The 22,363-nt window shown below is 40.8% G+C and overlaps 1 protein-coding gene across 1 annotated transcript in view; it reads left to right on the top strand.

Moving 5' to 3' along the window:
- EPC1 (enhancer of polycomb homolog 1) overlaps positions 1-657 on the top strand; it is a 69,143-nt gene extending 68,486 nt beyond the window's left edge. The window contains exon 17 of the mRNA XM_035545324.2: positions 573-657. Coding sequence (XP_035401217.1) covers positions 573-621 — 49 coding nt within the window. The 3' untranslated portion in view covers positions 622-657. The remainder of the gene's footprint in view (positions 1-572) is intronic.
- Positions 658-22,363: the final 21,706 nt, after the last annotated feature.

Genomic DNA, 22,363 nt, shown 5'->3' on the forward strand with positions numbered 1-22,363 from the left:
CGTTTTTCTGAAGTCTCGCTATGAGCTACTGCCAGATACGGGTGAACAAATGGCAGAATGAACAGCCGGAGAAGTGAATTCCAAAAATACAGTTTGTATTAATGCTGATGGATTAGTCCATACAGACAAACACAAACCGTTACCTGCAGACTCTGAATAATTGCCTGGTGCTTCAGAGAAGTAATGATAGAAGCAAGCTGTGTAAGCTCTCAAATAGCTAAAACTTCACATATGCTTTATATGCAGGGGATAAAAGTGTAGCCGTGAAAGGTTAATGGCATGTTTCAAACTTGTCCTCTGATTAAGAAATGACTTGAGTCCTATACAAACTGATTAAAACAGTGCAGATTAAAACTGTACTTTGCAATATTGCTGGTTGCATTTTCACTCGGTATTTCTTACTAAAATTTTTGATTTATTTGCATATAACAGCTAGGGGATAGTCAGAAGTTTATTTTTGTTTTCCACACGTCTTGGAAAGTCAGTGTGCAAGGAATAGGACAAACAAATCTATTGGCTTTTTTGTTGGTGGTGGTGGTTATTTTTTGTTTGTTTTTATTATTTTTTATTAGAGAAGGGAGTCAAAGCACTGACTTTATTCCAAAGGTTCCCAAGATGTAAATAAAAAATCCACTGGGGAAGAAGGAGAGAATTACGATCTGTTAGGTAAGTAATTTATGAGAAGTTATTTCCCCACCAGTAACAGGAGAAAGTCAGGACTGAGCGAAGGAGCACAGTCTGTACTGATCTGTCTCAGAAGGAGGAAAGAACCAGAAACAAACCCGCTGTTGATTGTTCTGTTTAGATTAGCTGTTCATAAAGCAAAGTGAGCAGCTATTTTAAAGTGAGGAGTAAGCTTCAGTAATCTACAAGAATAATGCTCTAGGATAAAGGTGTCCCAAGCAATTAGTGAGCTAGACCTGTTAGGACTGATCCAGGTCATGCAGTCCAATTCTGTAAAAATGAATTAAAAAATAGCCCGTGTGTTGGAAGTGCACTGGAAACAAAGCTAGAGCGGCTCAGCAAGTTAGTGTGTTGGTGAGGTACAGCTGGAACAAGAATTGTTCAGAAGGATCACTGAGAAAGGAAGGTTTGCTTGCAGAGAGCTGAATACTGATGCTAGTCCTTGGCAGTTTGAACTCTGTGACTGCTGAGGTGCTCATTATGCAGCAGCCACAGAGACAGAGCAGGAAGCTGGGCAACTTGAGCAATGAGCTCAGCCATCACCGTTAGGTGGCAGTCTGAAACAGCAGCAGCAAAACCAAATTTTAGCTCCTGGCTGAGATTTCTGGAGCAGTGCTAGAAACTTAGCTGCAATTCTTGAGTATAACTGGGGCTATTTTTTCAATTAAAAAAAAATAGATAATATATTTGAGCATTAACTGTTCTTCCTTGTTTTGGGGTAAGTGCTCCATGTCCTCATGTCATCATCTGTTTATGCAACAGAAAAGCCACCCACATCCTAAATTCTGTTGGAGCGTTTGTAGCCTCCCGTCACACTTCAGCACATCTTCTGGAAGAATCACCCCCTGAATATGCTGAAAGAAATCAGTACCTGCTCTCCAAGGGGGGAGAGAGACTTCTCATGTTGGAGCTGGTCGGGGAAGTCCCATGGTCAGGGACACAGAGAGAGCAATTTCCATTCCACTTTATAAACTATGTGTTTACCTGAATCTAGGCAGTGGCTGGAACTGCTATTTAGGAAGTGGTAGCAATGGGCAAGTTGGGAAGAAGCTAAAAATCATAAAAATTTGATTAAACTATCAAAGCACTACTTCACTGGCTTAGAACTAGTTTTATAATTCTTTTCTGGATTGTAATGTAAGCATGTTCAAGTGTTTGTATACAGAATTAATCCATCCCAAGCATGGGTAACAGGCCCTGTGAATTCCTGCTTGTGGCAACAGACAAGCAGTCTCCAATCTTGCTGCAAGCTGATTATATAAATATATATATTTTTTGAAAGCATGTCCTAAATAATCTAGCATAAGTGCAAAATGCATGTGTTATTAGAAGTCTATGTATAGCTTTTCTGCAGCTGCTCATATCTTAACTAAGTTGGAATCATGAATTAGCCTAACAGAAGCTGTCCCCAGTACAGACTTGACCCAAAATGTTCCTAAACTTGTTCCTAAACTCGTGCCTCTCTGTTGTAAGCTGACTGCTGGCGTCCCTCAGGGCAGCCACAACGGCCAGATCAGGCCTTCTCCCGTCTCACCTCCCTGCCCTTCTGCTAAGGTATCACCAAGTAAAATGGGAAACTTTGCATTTTCTCTCCTGCCTATTGCTTTTTAGTTGAATACAGATTATTTCTAAAAGAGACCACGCTCTTGTCTTCAGTTTAGTTCATAATCTAAGCTCGTGTACAGGTTCTACAGTTTGGAGAGCTGAAATAACCCATGGAAAGTAACGTCAGAAGACCTAGCAGGAAAGCTAAAATCATTTCTATATGTGGGTGTCAGGAAAGACAGTTGTGAGCTCACAGTCTACCACAAACCAATTTTTAGAAGGATTTCACCCCACACAGTCCCAGCATACCGTCAGGGATTCCTGCCAAGCCCCAGCAGCAGGCTCCTGTGTCAGAAGCAGCGGCGTGCTCGGGGGGTGTGAGGTGTTTGACACTGCAAAATGGCCTGGCGTGCGTCCGCAGGGATGGGAGATGTGCTGCAATGAGGACCTGCGCTTGTTTCCTGTGAGTTTATTCACGTGTGCAGGAGCTTTAATGGGTTTCTTTCACAGGCGGCTGTGAAGGCCCTGCAGCAGGGCCTGGCACTGGTTTGGCTGCTGCCGGCGTACTGTAGCTGCCGTCCGCACGGAGTAGCGCTGTACTGCGAAGGGTTCAGAGAACATCCAAGAGAGAGAAACAAGTCTGAGAGAGTTGTGAGCTCAGCCTGTTTCACTCCACGTGCTGTGCAGGCCTGAGCACAATCTCCAAGTGCCTACAAGGAGAATTAGCAGCAGGGTAAGAGGAAGCCCCTCAAGCTACCAGACACCTGTGTAATTTACCAGGTATGCTCATTCACGCTTAGAATTACCAGAAGCCTAGGGGTCTGTGATCCCTAGAAATGCTTAAATCAGGACTGGCTGTTCCTCAAAAGGAAACCTTAAAGCAGGTTGAAAGGCAGCCCTGTGGCACATGCAGTGCGGCAGAACATGGTGCCCAGTGACAGGACAGGAGGCAATGGCGTTGCAGGAGGTGTGTCTGAAGATCAGGAAATACTTTTTCAGCATTAGGGTGACCTAGCCCTGGCACAGGCTGCCCAGAGAGGTTGCAGTCTCCATCCCTGGAAATACTCAAAAGCCACCAGGATGCGGTCCTGGGCAGCCTGCTCTGGGTGGCAGTGACTGAGCAGGGGGAGTCAGGCCTCCAGAGGTCCCTGACAGCCTGTACTGCTTGTGATTCTGTGATCCCTCCTGGCCTCAGGATCTACTGACAGGATTTGGAGTAGAACATCATTCCCTACTGAACTTCCTTAAATTCTTACTTTTGTGAAATCAGCAGCAATACTGTTTCTCAGCATACTGACCTGTAAAACAGAACAGGATTTCATTCTGAATGGGCTCTAGTTCAGCCGCTGATTACTTCCAAAAAGCACTATTCCAGTCGCGTGCTAACATCAGTTAAGGCCTGAACAAATCCTCAGGAGTGGTTGGGGAATCCAGGACGCTTCATGGACAAGTTAGTATTCTCTAATTACAATTAACTCACAAATTAACTCACGTAAGCCTGGTGCTGAGCTCTAGCAATCAAAACTATTGATTTCATTTTCTGTAAACATTCCTTATATAGCTAATATAGTATGACATTATCTTGTGTCACATAAATATTGTGCATAAGCTATACCATAAAAATAAAAGGAAATTATACCAGGGTGTTGCCTACATTAACATCATAGATAGAATTTGCCACGTATATTACATTTCTTTAAAAACTAATATAAACTTCTGAAAAATAAGCCATCTTTTATGTTGAGTAAAGGTTAAAAATTAATTACTTTGAAAACAACGCTCTTGAAACCAGCTTATTTAGCACATATTTACTCAGAAATTGGAGCTCTTAAGACCTTTTGATGGGTTCCTGTTGTGTTTGCGAGGTTGACCTTGAATACAAGCACTCTTATAATGAAGCTGGTTAAAAGTTAAATAAGGTTTGAGGCCAGCACAGAATACAAATACACATTTGCTGATATCATTACTTCTAATTTAGCTCCATCTCAGAGAATTCTTTGCAGCTTAAGGGTTTCCCTGTGCTCAAAATGCCATTTCTATTAGCACAGGGGGAGGAAGGTGGTCCTGGTCCGTGGTCAGCAGGAACGGAGTTGTACAGGAGCAGCTACTTGTCAAAGGAACAAAATCACATCGCTGTTTGGGGAAGGGATTTCTCTATGTTTGACTTCACTAAGAACTGAAACCATGAACAGCCTTCAGAAGCAAGAGCTGACCTGTTTAAGGCCCGGAGATTCCCTGGCCTTGGCCTGGGTGCTCCTGTTGGTCATGGAGACAAGATACAACTTCTGAGCAGCAGCAGGCCTTGCTAGATTACAGTTCTCTGTTAAGTCCAAAGCTCAACAGGAGCTGCCACTGCCACTCTCCTTTTGCTGGGTGGCAGAGGCTCCCAGCCCCATACCCAACTGGGAGGCCACACAGAACCTGCTGAAGGGACGGCCCCTACAGCAGAGGAGCTGGTCCTCCATCAGCTGACCACATGGTTATCCTCCACAAGGAGCAGCATCTCCTCTGCCAGCAGGGCTCAGTGTTCCACCAGGAAACATTTTCCCCAAAAGATTACTCTTCAAATCACATCAAATCAAATCAAACAGCATCACGTTGGAATGTCACTGCTCGCAGAGTTCAAGGCAGCACAGTTACCCTCTGAAGGGTGTGCACACAGAAGTGCTTCCAGGGGTTCTGCTGAATGCTTCTCTCTTGCGGCCTGTGTCCTTCCCTGTAGATCCACTGGGGTTGCTACATCTAGCTGTGTTGTCTAAAAACAAAACAGGTAACTGTCACCATGGCTCCACCATGTCTTAATTTTGTGACTGATACATGCAGAACATACAGCTGCATAAAATGAAAACCTGGAATGAAGCAAATGAATGGGAGCCAGGGTTTTCTGAGCATCAGCAGAAGGCATCCCAAGAGTTCCCTTTATAGTGCTGGATTATTTCCTTACCTCTGCCAGATTTTGGGTAAAATGAATGCAGTGATATTGCTCGCATGAGAAAATTAACTGATGTTAAACCTAGAAACTAATGCTGAAGCATAGAAAGTGCTCCAGGTTTCAAGCACTAAACTTAAGATCTTATTGATTTGAATGTATGGGTACACTGTAATGAAGTAGTTTTGATTTTCAAGAGGAAATTACACTGTAAAAGTAGCACAGCAGTGAGATGGAAAACACTTTAACAGCAGCTACCCTCCTGAGAACACAAAACCCTCGGCTGCCCTTGGCAGCTGTCATTCTTTTGTGTCTCAGCACACTGCTATGCAAGGCCAGTCGCTGCCTAAGCAACAGGGAAACCTTGCCACGTTGAACTCGAGATGAAACCAAGCCTTATTTACAGTTACACCCAGTCACCACTGTGCACGGGAAGTGACTATAAAAATACAGTTATGACAGGTCTTACAAGTCTTTCCTACCTGCCTGTAACAGTGCACGTTGTCTGCTTTGGATTGGACAAACTGCAGCAATGCCCTTGCAGAGATGTAGAGCAGACCATTTTAAGGTTTGAAGGTGCCACTTCTGGACAGTCAGGGTCTTGGTTGCTCGATGGGCCTCTCTAGACTCTTATAGGACCTGGAAATCTCAGAGATCAGAGAAAATAGTACAGCAATCCAGATGGTTTAGACAGACAATATCTTATAGAACAAAACCAAACAAACAAAAAGAAACAAACAAAAGTTATTAGTAGTCACCCTTCTTTGAGCTGCTTGATTTGTTTGACTGACCAGGGCATTTTGTCCCATGACACACTCTGGGACTCCCAGGACGGTCTCCACCAGACTGACAGATACCACAGCAGCAGAACTGTGCTGTTCTGAGTGGCAGCTGGAGGCCAGGCTGGCTCCCCTAAGACATTTCTCCTGGCTTTTTATTTATGCACTTGAAATTCTGTGGTGTCTGAACATTCACTACCCACCCTCTGCTCCTCAGTGAGCCTCCTGCGGGTGCTGGCTGAGAGCTGGGGGCATCACTCAGGCATCACTCCACCCCTTACGGCCGTGAAAAGGGCAAGGGCTGAGTACACCTACAAGGTGGAAGATGATGTGAGCTGAGAGTTTCTGTTATCTGCATCACAGGTGGGTGTTCACCTGCAGCATGAGTACACATATGGACGATACATCCCAAGAGCGACAGCGTAACAGTTCTTTGCTCCAGCTCATCAGAACAGCCTGTCTCCGCACTAACAACCTCCTACACCGAATTCAAAACCCTCAGCTCTGAAACCTTGAGGCTACATTGCATAGATAGCTCTAGTTCAGAGCAAAAAGCACTCTCTTCTTTTGTATAAAAATATACATCCAGTCAGCAAATGGACAGTTCCATATGAGATGAAGGTAGATCTAACGTGGGAGGAAAGACAGTATTTATGCACCAGAACTACAGCAGAGGACATAATCTTGCAGTTCTTCAATCAATCCGAGGCACGCGTTAAAGGAAATGGCTGCAGTGAATCCACCCACTTCTGGCCAACACTTTTGTAATGCATTTGGACTCTTCTAGTCCTTCCTCCAAGGCAACATATATTTTTGCAATATTTTTAAGTATCAGCCAGGACATGATGTTCCAGTTCAGCATTTCTGATGTATCAATTAACTTGAGTGACTTGGAAGCCTTACCTTGAAGTTGTGCACATAATGTTGACATTAAAAAAGAAAATGCTGCCAGCATTTGTTGAAGTGCCAAAATGAAAGTGCTCTGGTCAGGCTCACACCAGCCACCTCATTGTTCCCATCCTATCTCACAGGATAATCAGAAAGTGTCTAGGCGATTCTCCACCCTTTCCTCATTTTCTCTGCAGGGAAGCATGAGATCAGCAGCTTTCTCCTTTTGTTCATTTTGTCCTTTTCATGAGTGGTATTTGTTTTGATTTAGTGGAATTCATTTTCTTAAATAGGAAAAAATATATATCCTGGGGTAGAATACAAGGACACCTGCAGCCTAGGGAAGCTGCCTCTTGAGACCCCCCTATGGCCAAATTTATTCTACAGAGTCATTATCAGCACTTACATCTTAGGTTTAAATCTTAGGTTTTTGCTCGGAATTGCATTACAGAAATTTCCTCCTGACAGTAGAGGCTGCACAAGGAGACTAACTTGGCTGGGCTAAAGAAAGCCTTTGTGAATGCCACCTTCGTGATTAGCAGGTTTGTAATTGCTAATTTGGTATTCCAGTGTTTAGTGATGCCTCTGGAAGCAGGAGCTGTTAGTGGTATAGAAATGTTTACATTCACCTCCCAGCTAGCTTAGTCATCATTCAAAGACCTAAGCCTGCTGCTTCCAGGAAATTAAATCACTTCTCATAACACATAAATAAAAGGAACACAAATAGCAACCGAAAGAAAGTTTTAAGAGTCAAAATTCTAACAAAATAGGAAGCACAAAATAGGAAACAAAAGAAGAGGTCTGGATAACTACATAAGCATTCAAGTAAAATCTATTTTGGGACTGTTACTCTCCCATTTCACAGTTTGGTCACCATTCCAGGTCAACATCTTTACATCTGTAAAGTTTTCAGCAATGCCAGATGACAAACAACGTATAGCTTGTATTAATTTCCTCCTTTAGAAATCGTGAATTGTACCTCTACCTATCAACAACACAAGTACTAGCCACAGGAAAACCTACGGGACACAACTTTGGTGGTGCAGAATTCCTTTTTTAAAGCTTCCCTTGTTTTACTCACACTAATTCTGATACCTCGGTTATCCATCCCTTCCCTGCCTTGGTTTCCTAGCTGTATAACAAAGGGGCTAATGACACAAATTAATGGGATACGAGCTCTGGCCACAAGCTAATTCACACTATTCAAGGCAAGACAGGCCAATGAGAAAAGTGCCTGGAGTGTGCCACGGGTAACCACGGTTCTGGTAGCACAAGGTGTACTTTTAATGACTGGCAGAACAACAAAAAGAAAGAACTTGAGGTCAAATTGATTCCCAGACACGAATATCAAGCACTGACTTCAACAAAAATTCTTTGGTACATCTAATGGCAGAATGACACTGAGAGTGATACCTCCATTGTGATCCACTTTTTCAGCCTCAGAGGTGCCTGTCGCTGCTACCCTCCTGCACTGCCTCATTTCACAGATTCCCATTATTTTCTGTCTTATTTCCAACCATTTTCTGAAGAGTCATTTTCATTCTTCTCTCAAAGCTGCTACAAAATATAGCTCACATATGCAGAATAATATGAAGAGATTAGCAAAAATGACCAGTTTCCAACTCTTAAACTTTTCTGCGTTCATCTTTTAAACCACATTTGGATCTACAGTAATAGCTAGCTTCCAGTCTCCTAATGTACTCCTTCCCTCCCTCCCTGGTAGATACCCACCATCCACGTGAGGATTTAAGAAAGGGAGCCAAGGCAAGCTTTCAGCCCTCTGGCAGTACCACAGGTTCCTGCACGGAGCAGAGAAGTGTTCCACACAGCAGTGCCTAGGACTCTCTGCCTATGGGTTTAGTGCATTTCATTGCATGCCACGAGGGATTACCCTGTGGATTATCTTCAGATACATGTAGCAGAGGTAATTCACCTTTTAATCCATATTTAGCAAAAGCCTTTCAAGAAAAAGAAGAAAAGAAAAAAAGAAAAAACATCAGTATCTGTTCCTACATGACTTCTACTGAATTCACAGTGCACTCTGCATGAGTTTCTGAAGCGTCAAGTCCCTTTAGACATTTACATGACCTAGGCTGAACCTAGTAAACTAGAAGTTCTATAACCCTGCTGGTCAATATTTCTTCCTTAGATTAGCTTCCCACGTCTACTGAAGAAAACATGTCTATAAGATTTAGGGAACACCACGGAGATGCAAAGAGTACCTAATCAGATTTGGTATGCATGAGATTTCAGCAATTATGTCAAATTAGGGCCAGGTTTTCAAATTCTAGATCCAGTTAATAATATGCAGTAATCTATCAAAGCAAATTAGGCTCTTTATATGTCTAAGCATCTAATTTGCATGTGCAATCAAATATGTAAATACTAATGGTCTCAAACAGATTTCTTTTCTCATTCTCATGATAAATGGGAGACTGAATTATTCCCAGTTGAAAATTTCACCCTGGTCATTTAAACACATCTAGGGCAGTTGTAGCATATGAGCTATTGCAGCTTGATATGAGCCTGTTGTATTTTAATCTTACTCAACACTTCCAAATATGTGATCTCTGTTAGGTTCCCTGCAACTTCAATGATTTGGAGTAATGTTTCTCATGGCCTCATCTGTCGTGGAGCACAGTTTCTAAACACATTATTACAGCTCAGCACATTCACTTCAGCCAGGGCAACCAGAACAGCTACTGAGGTCCTTGTCCCAGCCTGAAAAGCAAAGGAAACTGCTGTAGTTATTTGTGTCCAAAAACGGAAGATGTGCACTGAACAAGGCAGCCAGGGGATGAGATGGGACGTTTTTGTGATCAAGGCAATCAAATACCACTTTGGGGAACTGGATTCTGTCATCACATTTGCCACATTCTTCCTTTTGCTATGATTTAAGTAATTTAAAACAAATGGTTTGGATGTGTTGACAGGTCAGTATTTCAAAGGCTAACTTGAACCTAGGAAGACTCTATGGCCAGTAGAGAAGGACAGATTCCTCCAGAGGTGATCTGAAATCTCAAGTTAGACAATGCTCCAACCAGTGTTTCTCAACATGGACCATGGAACATCTGAATGTGACTTGCAAAATACATTAAATTACAATAGTAATTTAAACACGTTTAAATTTGGGCTATTCTTTGTTCCTTTATTTGCACGTTTATATCTTCTTATAATTCTTAATAACACTTGCTGCCTATTTTGAAAAAAATAAAATAAATAAAATCCTAAGCTTACTTTACACATTTAGCTGTCACAGTCTTCTAGTCCCCTGTAATTCTAAATGTTCTTAGTCCTGAAGTTGCTCCATCACTGCTTTTAATTTGGCCTTGTCTCTTACTGTGTTGTGCTTGAATCACAGTTGAATAATTGGTCTCAGCACCGAGCATGAAAAACAGAATATCAGGAAAAGCAAATTAGTCCATCCATTACAGCAGGTACAGTCTGCTAATAAAATTTTGGACTAGAAGCTCATGTCCTTGTAGCTAATGTAAAGGTTCATTAAAGAATAGGGCATAAATTCAGCTTTTTATTCAGCTGAGCCTGTAGCTTTGAACAGATGACTTCCAAAACTCATTCCTATGATTGCAGAAGTAAAAAGCAAGTTAAAAAGCCTTTGGAAAACAAAATATATTTTAATTGTCAAATTAGGAAGCCAATATTTAGTATTTTAAGCTTAGAGGGACAGATATTGCACTTACTCTATAAAATGATCAAATTAATTCAGTGAAATTGAATCAGCTCAAAAACTAGAAGTTTCCATCCAGGCTTACATATTTCTTTTAAGTTTACAATCCTAATGATCATAAAATTTCTCAGCTATTTTAACAACAAATATGCTTTGTTTGGATGAAGACTACCTCTGTGACAAGCATCTGAGTAAAACGTGCAAAAAATACTGACTTTACGGCATTTTCATTTAAGGGCAAGCTGAGTAGGTCTCTTCAGTGGATGACCACAAAGTGCACTGAAAAAGTCAGTTTCCCTTCTTTCTCCTTTCATGTCCTCACAAGATGTACTGTCTTAGGAAATAATACATTCATGAAGCCTCAGGAGGTAACTCCTAGCTGAGAAGGGAACAGCTGTAGTACCACCAGAAAGGGAAGGATCAGCTCAGGGTAGTGCAGGGACCCACGGTGGTGTTTCAGGCTGTAGCAGGTGCAGAGAAATCAAAGGCTTCCTGGAGTCAAAGAAGAGGATTTCTCAGTTACTGGATCAAAACAACTTCAGTCACTAGTACTGAAACTACTTCCCATACTGCTTTCAGCAATGTGGTTTTTACTGGAACTTCGTGCGTGAGAGCTAGCACCTATCTGAGAAGCCTATATTTGAAGACACTGGCTGTAAATAATTTTGGTAAGATTTTAAGGCAAGTTTCACTGAATATAGTATCTAAAATCTTATCGGTCTGCACCTGACTGATGCAGTGGAAGAGAACAATCATTCTTATGTAAAATCAATACTGTGCAGGCCATGAGCACAAGGTCCACGGGTCAGACCAAAACTTGGTGCCCAAGAAAATGTTTCCTCTCCATATGACTGAGATGATGTTACACACACAAATGGACCAGGATCGTGGCTTTCTTTCCTTCATCCACATCGACAGTAGAGAAACTTGTTGCACTAGGTTACTGCTCTCTGCAGACACCAACAACCATACTACCAAGCACTGGAACATGAGGTATTATGGTCCAGCTTCTTGAGGCTGTGTTAGAAATCATGTTTTCAAAACTTGTCTTCTATTGCATTAAGTTTCTGGGATAAACTCAGTTTTTATCATGAAAGAATTTAATTTGAAAAAAAAAAAAAAGAAAAAGAAACAACTGTTCTAATCTTTGTTTATATAATTGAGGTGATGGATAAAATGCGACCAAATCATCTAAACAAATGCTTTTTCATGTTTAGTCATATTTTCTAAGCATAAAGATGGCATCATCTTAGGGGTAATATTAGTTTTAGAGATGCGTATTTTATAAGGCTTGGAAGTCTGCATTCTCTTTTATTTGCATGTCTCTGTGATAATTCTATTTCTTAAAGTACATATATACTAAAGTAAAACAGCCACATAAAAATCAGACTAGAGATAATACAGCATAGGTAAATCTGAAGTTTGGCATCTCTTGTGAGTTCAAAGCTTATTTTCTTCTTTAGAGTATTTAGCTTGTGGTACGCTGATAGCATCAGTACAGCAGGCATAAGTTTCAGCTTCAAAAATTGCCTGATTTAAAGCTTTAAAACTTTTCAATCTTTACTACAGGAATAGCTGTTGCTATATAGGAGATGCCATGGAGCTGGAATCAGCAGAGCGTTTTATTATTTTCTGGGCAATATGGTTAACCTGAAAAATTTCAGAAGAAAAACTTCCTAAGTGTTCTTTGATTTAATATTTTGCTTGTGCTCTAGAGATAATCAGTATAATTTCTATCTTTAAAAAAAAGCATATGCTAAGGCTTAGGAAAGGCATTAAAGTGTGTCCATCAGGAAACCATATATCCCAGTCTTCATTTCCGTAACCAGCCTCCTGATTTGTATGAGTTAGCAGGCAGGGGCTAGTATGCCAGCAAATACCTCTGCATATTCGTGTGGGTAAGCATTACCATAGCCATAATGCCTGTGCTAACCACTGCACCAGCACACACTTCTGCATGTCTGTGTGGGTAAGCACTAGCATTAACCACTGCCCCTCAGGGGCACGGCTGGCAAACTCAAAATAATTCCGAGTCCCTTCTGCAGAAGGCTTGTGTCACTGTTCCTGGGTTGTGGGGAGAGGCTAGGAGGAGAAGATTGCCCCAGGATGTGGAGATGGCTGTGGGTAAACACTGAACAAACCTTGCAAACGAAAATAAACAGCCTCCGTTGCAGCTTCCTTGGCGCCAACGCTCTTCCTGCCGGAGCACAGCCTTGGCAAGCAGCTGGGATAAGCGCTTTGTCAGACCACGCTTCGTGCTTTGGAGCAATGCCTGACTGGCTGGTGACAGCAATCAGCTGTCATCAGCCAAACCCACTTTCATGCGTTTTTATATCTGGGGTATCAAACTGTTCGTCTTTGTTTCTCTCCTGGGGCATGGTTCATAGAGCTGCCATCCCAAGCTGCTCACCAATCATCAACATTTTTTTTCCCCCTGCTGCTCCTCTCGCTTTGTCAATTGTTCCAGGCTGCCTATTGCCCTTCTGCTTGACCTTTCTGTTTCTTTTGACATAAACAAAATTACTATAGTTAAGGTGTCTGGTCCAAAGACTTCTGAAGGCACAAATACATTGCAATAGGGCATAGAGACTTGCCTTGAGGTCATTTGTCTGCTTCCAGCACAGGCCAGAGCTTAACAAAGGATGTCTTTTAGCTGTTTGGTAACACAAAAGTGCACAACTGGTCCCAAGCCAGGTCCTGACATTGATCATTATCACAAAACCAATCACCACAACTGCAATTAATTTAGACCTCTGTAAGCAGACACATGAAGGAGGTAAATGGCTTGGTACATGACACAATTTCAGTCCTGAAAAAAAGTAAAAAATAAAAATGTTCTTCAAAGCTCTGCAGTGAAGATTAGGTTTTCAACAGAACTAACACAGGATATATCATCACAGCTCTGCTGTAGTAAAAGTTTCCTTTCAATGGGAATCTGCATTTTGGTTTTCCACCTCACATTTAATGGTAATAAAGGAAGCTTGCACCTTTGCATCAAGCAGGTCTAGGAAAAAATTGTTTTACATTAGTATTGCCACCACAAAGATGGGTCATATAGACTGAATCCAGCTGTGTAAATACCTCCTTGCTGATGACATCAAAAAAGCTTCCTACAGAGTAAGTCAAGTGTCGATAAAGATGATTTGTCAGGGATGTAATACTTTTTTTCACTCCCTGTGAATCAGAGTGATAAGGCATTATTCTACGGAATTCCCCATAGAGATACGTTCTCAGAAGAGACCTACACAAAGAGGCATGCAACAGGACTAAGCCATAAGCAAAATAACATGCTCAAAAACTCTACGTAATACTGAAATTCCAGAAAACAAAATAATCTAACCAGGACTAGGACCCTCTTTGCATATGACACTTCACTCTGAATTTGTTAAGAGAGCAGAAAAAATCTTGTTAACACTTGGGCACTTTACACTGCTGCCAGCGATAATCCCAGTGTAGATCATTCTGCAAGAAATCGGATGGATGTTTCAAAATGTTGTGCACAGTCATTCCTCAGCAGCAAGAGCAATTTGGTTGGAGGTGCTGAATATCTTCATATCCTAACTTTTCTAGCAAGACTTCTACTTTTAACCCTTCAGGGAGACATCCCATCATCTGTCTTTCCTATAACATACTCAGCTCTGCCAGACCAGCTGAACAAACAGCCTTCAAGGATGAGATTATTGCTATGAAAACAACATTAAAATTGCAGTCACTAGTGTGTAGAAAGCTGCCAAGGCTTTGTGCCTTATTAGATACAGACTACAATATAAGACATAACATATGGCCTTTTTTTAATTGCTACAGAGTTTTATGGATATTGGGAAAATCTACCTTTCGGTTATGCTTGGTCTAATAGACATTATCATAAAAACATTTGACTTGGACTAGATGCAGAAGATAACCCAGCTGGTAACTTTCCATCTTGTCAGGAACATTAAGCCCATTCCCTGAAATAAATTGCTTGTTCAGTTTCATGTGTCCGCTGTGGCTAAGCACCCTGTTACAGTAAGATGGAAAAAGACAGATTCATCAACAACCACAGAGACCAGGCCCAAAAATACTTCGGCAGAGATTAGGCCTTGAGTTGGCACAGTGCCTGGGAGTGAATTACATCCATGCCACTGGACTTAGTGGCCTTTCTCACATGGCTCTTACTATATTTTCTTACAGTGACTTGGTATCTAGCTCCACTTATTGACTTTTTCCCCAAGTATCTTCAAAATGCCAATACCATAACTATTAGAAGATTTCCAGTGATGGCATGTTTGGCATCCAGAAGCCTTCTCTCTCTTACTTAGTTTGGTTTTTATGCCTCTTTTCACTAGGCATTTTGGGTTCATTTTGCTGTTCTTTGTCCTTCCAGCTCCGTTTCCTGGTACAAATTTCTAGTAATTCACTGTAAGCATGGCTGTTTGACCCGCCCCAGGCTTGAGAAGACTTCAGTGGGAGTACAGAAAAGTGAATTCTATCCAGAAAAGCACAAAGATTATGAGAAAAAAATATTCAGAACACAACTCAGACGTGAATTGGAACTGGCTTTCTGCCAGATTGACTTTATGCTGGTCGGCAACGGAGCTCCATCATTTGATTGTAGCGATTACTCCACAGAAAGAAAAGAATTGGTCAACAGGGCTGTGTGGCAGGTCTTCATGAGTTATCCTTCCCCATGTAGACACCATGGATTTCATGACACTTCCAATAGAGAAGCTACTGCATGGAGTAGCTGCACTGAACTCTGTAACCTGGTATTTGTTCAGAAAGCACAGCTGCCTTGCCAGTTATAGCCAGCACTAAACTAGGCTGTTTTCAGCACTGAAGAAGTATCTCATGTACTATTTTTTGTTTTCAGCATGAAGGCTTTTATTCAGGATATGACAAATGGGATTTCTGTGATCTCAGCTCAGCTCTATCTGCTGATAGAGACATTATTTTTGGCTGTAATGCCACTATTGCTTTAAATAATTCAGATTGGAAACATTCAGGATGAATTTCACAAAGAGATGCCCGCAATGGAAATCATATTGTTTCCTGTAGCATCCTGACCTGGGACACTGTCTAGAAGGAAGAAGAAAACCTGCGCTCAGCCCCTACTCCCTCCTGTACATAAGGAAGGGCTTCTTGAGAAACTCAGCCACTGCAGGGCCTGCCTGCAGTGCAGTGCATATTTCCGAGATAACTTCAGACCAGCTGGCTAGGACCCACTAGAAATCTAGCTTTGGTGCTTTCAAGCTTCTGAGGACAGGCGTTCAGGGGAGAGAAAAGCAAAGAAAGGAGGCAGGACACCATACAGATGTAAAGCTCATAGGCACTGGACCAGGGATCTTTAAATCAGTTTCTTGCTTTAGTTAATATATTTTACTTGCAATAAACAGCTTGCACTTGAAGAACAGATCTTACCATATATTTCCATCAGTTTGGTTCTTAGATTGTGAATTCAAGCAATGAAAAAAGTCGCGACAGGCTGAAAATAAAATAAAAAAAAAGAAAAAACACAGACGGTGTCCTTTGGCCCTGAGATAGTAAAGTGTACTGCATTTTTTCAAAGACTTGAGACATACTTGCTAGCAAGAAAATTCCTGAAAGTGAAAAATCCTAAAAGTGAAAATTCTAACAGATCTGTCAAAAAAGGATTGCGGTTTGGAGAAAAGAAAAAGAAAAAGAAAAAGAAAAAGAAAAAGAAAAAGAAAAAGAAAAAGAAAAGAAAAGAAAAGAAAAGAAAAGAAAAGAAAAGAAAAGAAAAGAAAAGAAAAGAAAAGAAAAGAAAAGAAAAAAGAAAAGAAAAGAAAAGAAAAGAAAAGAAAAGAAAAAGCAACTGGTGTTGCAAAGCTTGCTGTAAACTGGGGGCAGCTGATAACATTTTTATTGAAGAAGCCCAGGACCCTTTTGATCCTCAATTCGTTGCTTATTTGTGCTACTGATAATGACCATTATAGCCAGTGTCTAGCCCATATCCATCCATTCAAAATATAAAATGACTCCTGTTATAAGTCAGTAATGGTGGGTTTCTGTGTCAGTTTACAGAAGGGGCTCTTGAAAGACTGCTGGTTTTGGCTTTAGGAGAACAGCGAGCACTCAGACCTTGCCAGTCACTGAAAGCATTGTACAAACGAGCAGTTTCCTAATGAAATGGCTCAGGAGGTCGCCCATTCTGTTCTCAGTGCACCGTGCCTTTATCACCAAATGTGTGACCACCTTGGCAATATAACTAAGTTTCAACAGAAATACAAAAAGACTGAAGGGGTATGGAGACCAAATTCACATCCATCCCTTAACAAGGCTGGAAGAGTTGTGAGGTCCATGGATGAAGAGGGCTGCACAGCTGCTACCCATATTAAACATTGCAGTGGAGAAACCTCTCTATAAAAGTCAGTCATGCCCTAAGCAGCTTTTCCAATGAGGAACTCTCATGGAATTTGCTGGAGAGAAAAAAACAGCATTGTTTAAATGCAAGGGTTATATTTTTATTGGAAGTAATCCTAGATCCACTGAAACTACTTGCAAATTTTCATTGATTTTAATAGGATGGAATCTTAACCACTTCTGATGGAGAAGAGATGAACTCCATAGGATGGCAAATCACTTAACTTTACATATGTTTTAGTACAGGAATTTAAAGAAGAGCAAGAGGCATCCTTCCCAACATGCTTACAGTGGAGTGTAGTCACTGCTCTATTGTTCCCGGCCTCTTAATAACCCATAAATTAGGTAGAAACCTCAGCTGCTGTCTGATTGCACATGTTGTCTTTGATGTCTGAGTTGTACTACATGACAGAAAGATTCAAATTCATTGATAATTATAAATGAATTAACACAGCTACAATTCAACATCAGACAGTTGGGGTATATGTCAGTCTACAAACATTTTAATGTTAGGTTTCAAAAATCCCAAGTGACTGCCCACAGTAGAGAGCTGGAAAGCTCTGTTTTTTAAATCACCAGCATCGAAATGGATCCTGATCATGGGCCTGATGACTCTTCCTAGGCAGATTTCTTCATGTACCCCATACCTTTCTGAAGTCAGCAGGCCTACTTATGTGCATCAGCAACTGTCCTCTTAACCTCTGTTGCACAGCTGAGAAGAAAGACAGAAAGAGAGAGAAACAAATAAAGAAAGAAAATACTTCATTTCTGATAAATGAAATAGTCTAATCAAATACAATGCGGAAAGGCCCTGCAGAAATGTATTTATAACACAGAGGATGTTGAAACAAACAAGTCAGTGATAGAGGGAGAATGACTGTAAGAAGCGAAGTGTCCAAGGAGTGCATCAGGATTTGAGTTGGCAAGAACGGTGCAGAACCAGATGTAGTCTGTGAATCAGCAGCTCTGGAATGCCAGCACAGAAAGAATGGCAGTAATGATCCAAGGGGGGACAAAGGCATGTAGAAGTTGTTCCAAGACCATTTTAGCAAAGCACATGTTTCTAATATATATATTTCTGTGATGGTAAAGTAATGTCTCAAACTCTTATTAGCTTAGTTCCCCAAAGCATTAATTGAGGTCAAGCAGAGTTCCTGAGATCCTCAACAGATGAAATCTGCTGCTAACCAGACACTGAGGCAAAAATCAAAAAGAAAAAAAAAATAACAGCAACAACATAAAACCACCCATGTTTTAGGAAAAAACAAACAAAAAACAAAACAAACAAACAAAAAAACCTATTTGCTGGCGGGTAGAGACAAAACACTGACTTACTGCTGCTTAGTTTCCAAATCTGAATTTTTCTGGATGAATTCTGCTCTGGCTGGCACTGAAATGGGCTGAGGGTGAGCAAGGGGAGTGATCCCGCGCTGGTGGGGTTCTGGTGCCAAGCGCAGGATTCCTTTCGGCGGGTGGGGATGAGAGACACGCTGTGGGCAAGAGAAGCATTTGTCCCCAGCTAACTTTGGCTGTTTGCTAAACAGTCCTAGGAGAGGTGTGGGGCCAGTGGGAGAGCTCAGTGTGTATCCTTACCCTCACCCGGCTGGCTGCTCTCTCTCCTTGGCAGTGGGGGATGTAGGGTTATTGTAGCACCCAGCCTTCAGTACTAGAGGTCCTTTGGCCTCTAAAAAAGGACACTTGTACAGGTCAGTGACAGTCCTTAGACTCTATTCTATTTGGCTGTCACTCGTGTCTTCACTCCCATGAAGGGTGAGGGGTGCCACCTGGGCTGTGTGAATTCATAGCCCCTGAGCACTCCTAGAGAAAAATGTCATTATATTGGGTTCACTGGAGAAAGCACATGAAATTTCTGTGTCTGTAAAGGGAAAAAGCATGTGATACAGTTGGAAGAATTATCTTTCTTTTAATGAATTAATCCCTACTACAGGAAATTTTGTAGGGGCTAGAATATATCCACTTCAAATGTCACCTACTGATTTTATAGTCAATTTTCCTTTTCATGTTGAACAGAAAAAAAAAACCAAAAACATTGATTTATAAAATCTCACAATAACCTTTCCTCCAACTTTCAACCCAGAAAAACCTGTAAAAGGGTTTCTCTTGGTTAACCCTATCAGCTGACCGAGGGTGCGCCCTGCTCTGCTTGGCATACAAGGAGGGCGTTTTTAGCAGTCCGAGAACACCGCCGCACTCCACACAGAAATCACATGAGAAGACCTTCACAGTGCCTAGATGGGTCGGTTGGCAAGGGCAGGACTGATAGTGATGGAAAGCTTATTTTGTGTGTTTATAATTACCACACGCGCTGCTCGGGATATTTTTACTTCTTTTTTTTTCTTGTGTCTCTGCTGTCAGCAAAACCAGATCTCTTTACGGCTTCCAAACTCTACCTGCAATGAATTAACTACATGCATTTTCCTTGAAATCTATTTCAGCATTATGGTAGAGGAATAATCCTGTCGCCAAGGAAGCAGTAACTGTTTTTTCGTTTGTTTGTTTGTTTGTTTTTCTTTCAATTAAAAATTAGCTCCAGCTTTGACTACTTCTCTGAGTTACTTTGGTCAGGTTCAGACTAGCAATGCTGTGCTCCTTTCAGAGTGCGGGACAGTAACCCTGCTGCTTTTGTCTATGGTAGTGAAGTCCCTGGGTGTAGTTTGGATGAAGATAGGACAGGGAAAGGGAAATACAATGAGAATTTCTAGTGTTTCATTCTGCTTCTCAGCTGAAAAATGCCATCCAAGACGGTACAGTATTTTAGCCCGGATTTTAATCAGAAGGAGAACATTGTTTTTAGAGGACAATTGCAAAAGCACTCTGCCTTAGAAGGGCGCCGTACTGTGCTCTGAGGCACATTGTGAAGTTACATTCTTTTTAGTCCCACTGCGCCCAAACGAAGAGCTAAGAGAAATTTATTAATACTCCGTGTGGGCCTTTTGCACTCGTTGGAATTACAGCTGCAATTGTGTGACGGAAGGGAGCAGCAACACAAGTTTTCTCCCACTGCTAAAGAATCGCAATCCTAACTTGAAAAGACCTCTGGTAGGATGCAAATGTTTGTCACTCTTCTGTTCCTTCATCACTGGCTGCTGCACAGAGCGCTTACATGTGACAAAAAACATACCGTGAGTGCTGAAGATATCTCTGTGCTGGGAAGTGGCCTAATGTTTCTTGCAGAACAGCAAGCAAATAACTGGTGTCCCCAAGCAAATAACTGGTGGGACAGTCAAACAGAAGTGTTAGAAGTGCAAGATTATGCTTCCCATTACAAAGCACCTGGGAATTTGAGAAATTTTAATTATTATTTTTTTTAATAGTGTTTGAGTATGAGAGGAAATTGCTGAAACCTCTGCTATTTTCATTTCAATTATTGAATGGAGAGCCTAATCTTTGTCCTAACAAGAGCTGATTCCTGTTCAACGCCTCTTGAAAAAACTTGAAGTAATGCAAATCAAAACAAATAGATCAGAATAAAGAATTGTCACTTGTATTTCACATGCAGCTGACCTACATACAGCCAGTGTGTAATCTTTCTCCTTCAATTCATGGCTTGTTTAGATAATGTAGATATTTTGCTTTTTGAAGGAAAAGGTAGAAAAGAGGAGGTAAAACAAAATGTAAAACAACAAACCAAACAAAGAAAAACCCCACGAACAAGCAACAAACCCTATGTCTAATGGTTTGTATTTGCAGATCAAATACAACAGAACTGTTTGCAGCTGTTCCTGAAATCTTACAGCTTTGGATATTACCTTGCTGAACAGAAAATTATGAAGAAATGGAAAAATGAAGAAAGAATTCATTTGTAAAAGTATGAGACTTCAATAAATGGATTACAATAAGATGATCTGTGTCTTGAAACAGAGATCAGAGGTATGGCTCTGCATTTGGTTCTTTGTCAGTTGTGCCATGCTCTTGGGACTTTTTTCTTTGCGCTTGTAACCCAGGCAGAGAAATGGCATGCAAGGGAGAAAAGTTCTGGAAAGGTTCATTAAAGCCTATGTAAATAGCAGTTGTTTTGCATGGGCACTGGGAGTGTGGGGTTGTTGGCTTTTTTTTTTTTTTTTTAATAAGGATTCAGTGAATACTGAAGCAGCCTCAACACTGAAGGTCTCTACGTTTCTTTACAAACTTTACACAGACATACAAGGTAAGATTAAAATGTATCTGCAAAATAGCTCTAACTGATCTAAAAGATCTGCAGCTAGCATTATTATTAATTAACCTCTTTGATATTTAAAGTGTTTTTATTTATTTATTTATTTTATATGAATCCCAAGCTAACCACTAGCTGTAAAAAGCTAATACGTGGAGTTTGTTAGTACAAACTCCAGTAGACACAGAGCGATCAGAATGACTATGAGTTTGGCAACGCCTACATATTCTTTCTGCAAGTTTACCTGGCTACATTCCCAACCTGAATTGCAAGATCTTGATGATGATGACAATTTCACAATGAGAAGACAAAGCACATGCCTTAAGAAAAGAAAACAGTAGTTTGCAAAATGAATGAAAAAGTTTTCTGTACTGACTCTCACTAGTTTATGTGGAGTTGTTTATTGTAGATTGTCATACAGCAGGTAAACAGTATATTGTGAAAATAATACAATACAGTCAGTTGTACAGATCCAATGTTTGTATTTTAAAATGATGCAGCTTGTTGGGACAAATGCTGCAAGTTTTGTCAACAAGATACATGTTTCTCTAACAAAATAATTAAGTGTTCTGTTGAAAAGGATATTTTTGCTACGACAACCTCAGAAATACCAAAACATTTATGATAGTTATCCATTGCATTCCTTTGCACAGTTAAAAGACAAATATCCATCATCTAATTGATGATTTCAGTGACAGCACTTAAGCTCCATTAACATTATTTGAAAATACAAGGCAGTCAAAGAACTTGAATTTTGGCAGTGTCATCATATGCAGGTAATGTTAAGTCCTTATTCTTCATTCATCAGTTCGAGTCACCTAGAAACATGGTATGGCAAAGCAGAAAATCATCAAAAGGAAATTCATTCAATCAAAGTAATTATTCCATATTTTGATTTCAGCAAATAAAATTTCCATAGTCTTACTCATCAACTTTTTCTCAGCCCCTGCCCCCTCAATAATTCTTTAGGAAATCATAAGCATTGCTCCAGGGTTAAGGCTAGACAAAAATGCCTACGTATTGTTTGAATGAGTAATATTGCATATAGATGAGTCAGACTGTGATTACCTGATGTAGGAGTCTGGTATTAGATAGGCTACTAAACCATTTCCTATCTTCAAATTCCACATCTTGAACTTCCTTATGTTTACTCATAACTCAATTGCAACAGTGAAATATTGCAAAATATTGATATTGCTCTACTAGTTAAATTTAATTTTAATTGCACATGTGGACAATTTTGTGGTTTGATTCTTAATTATTGAAATGCATTAAATGATAATAAGGGCCCTTTAATAAACTGGAGTTTATGAAAA

The sequence above is a fragment of the Cygnus atratus genome, chromosome 2, assembly GCF_013377495.2.
Source record: "Cygnus atratus isolate AKBS03 ecotype Queensland, Australia chromosome 2, CAtr_DNAZoo_HiC_assembly, whole genome shotgun sequence".
Lineage (NCBI taxonomy): Eukaryota > Metazoa > Chordata > Aves > Anseriformes > Anatidae > Cygnus > Cygnus atratus.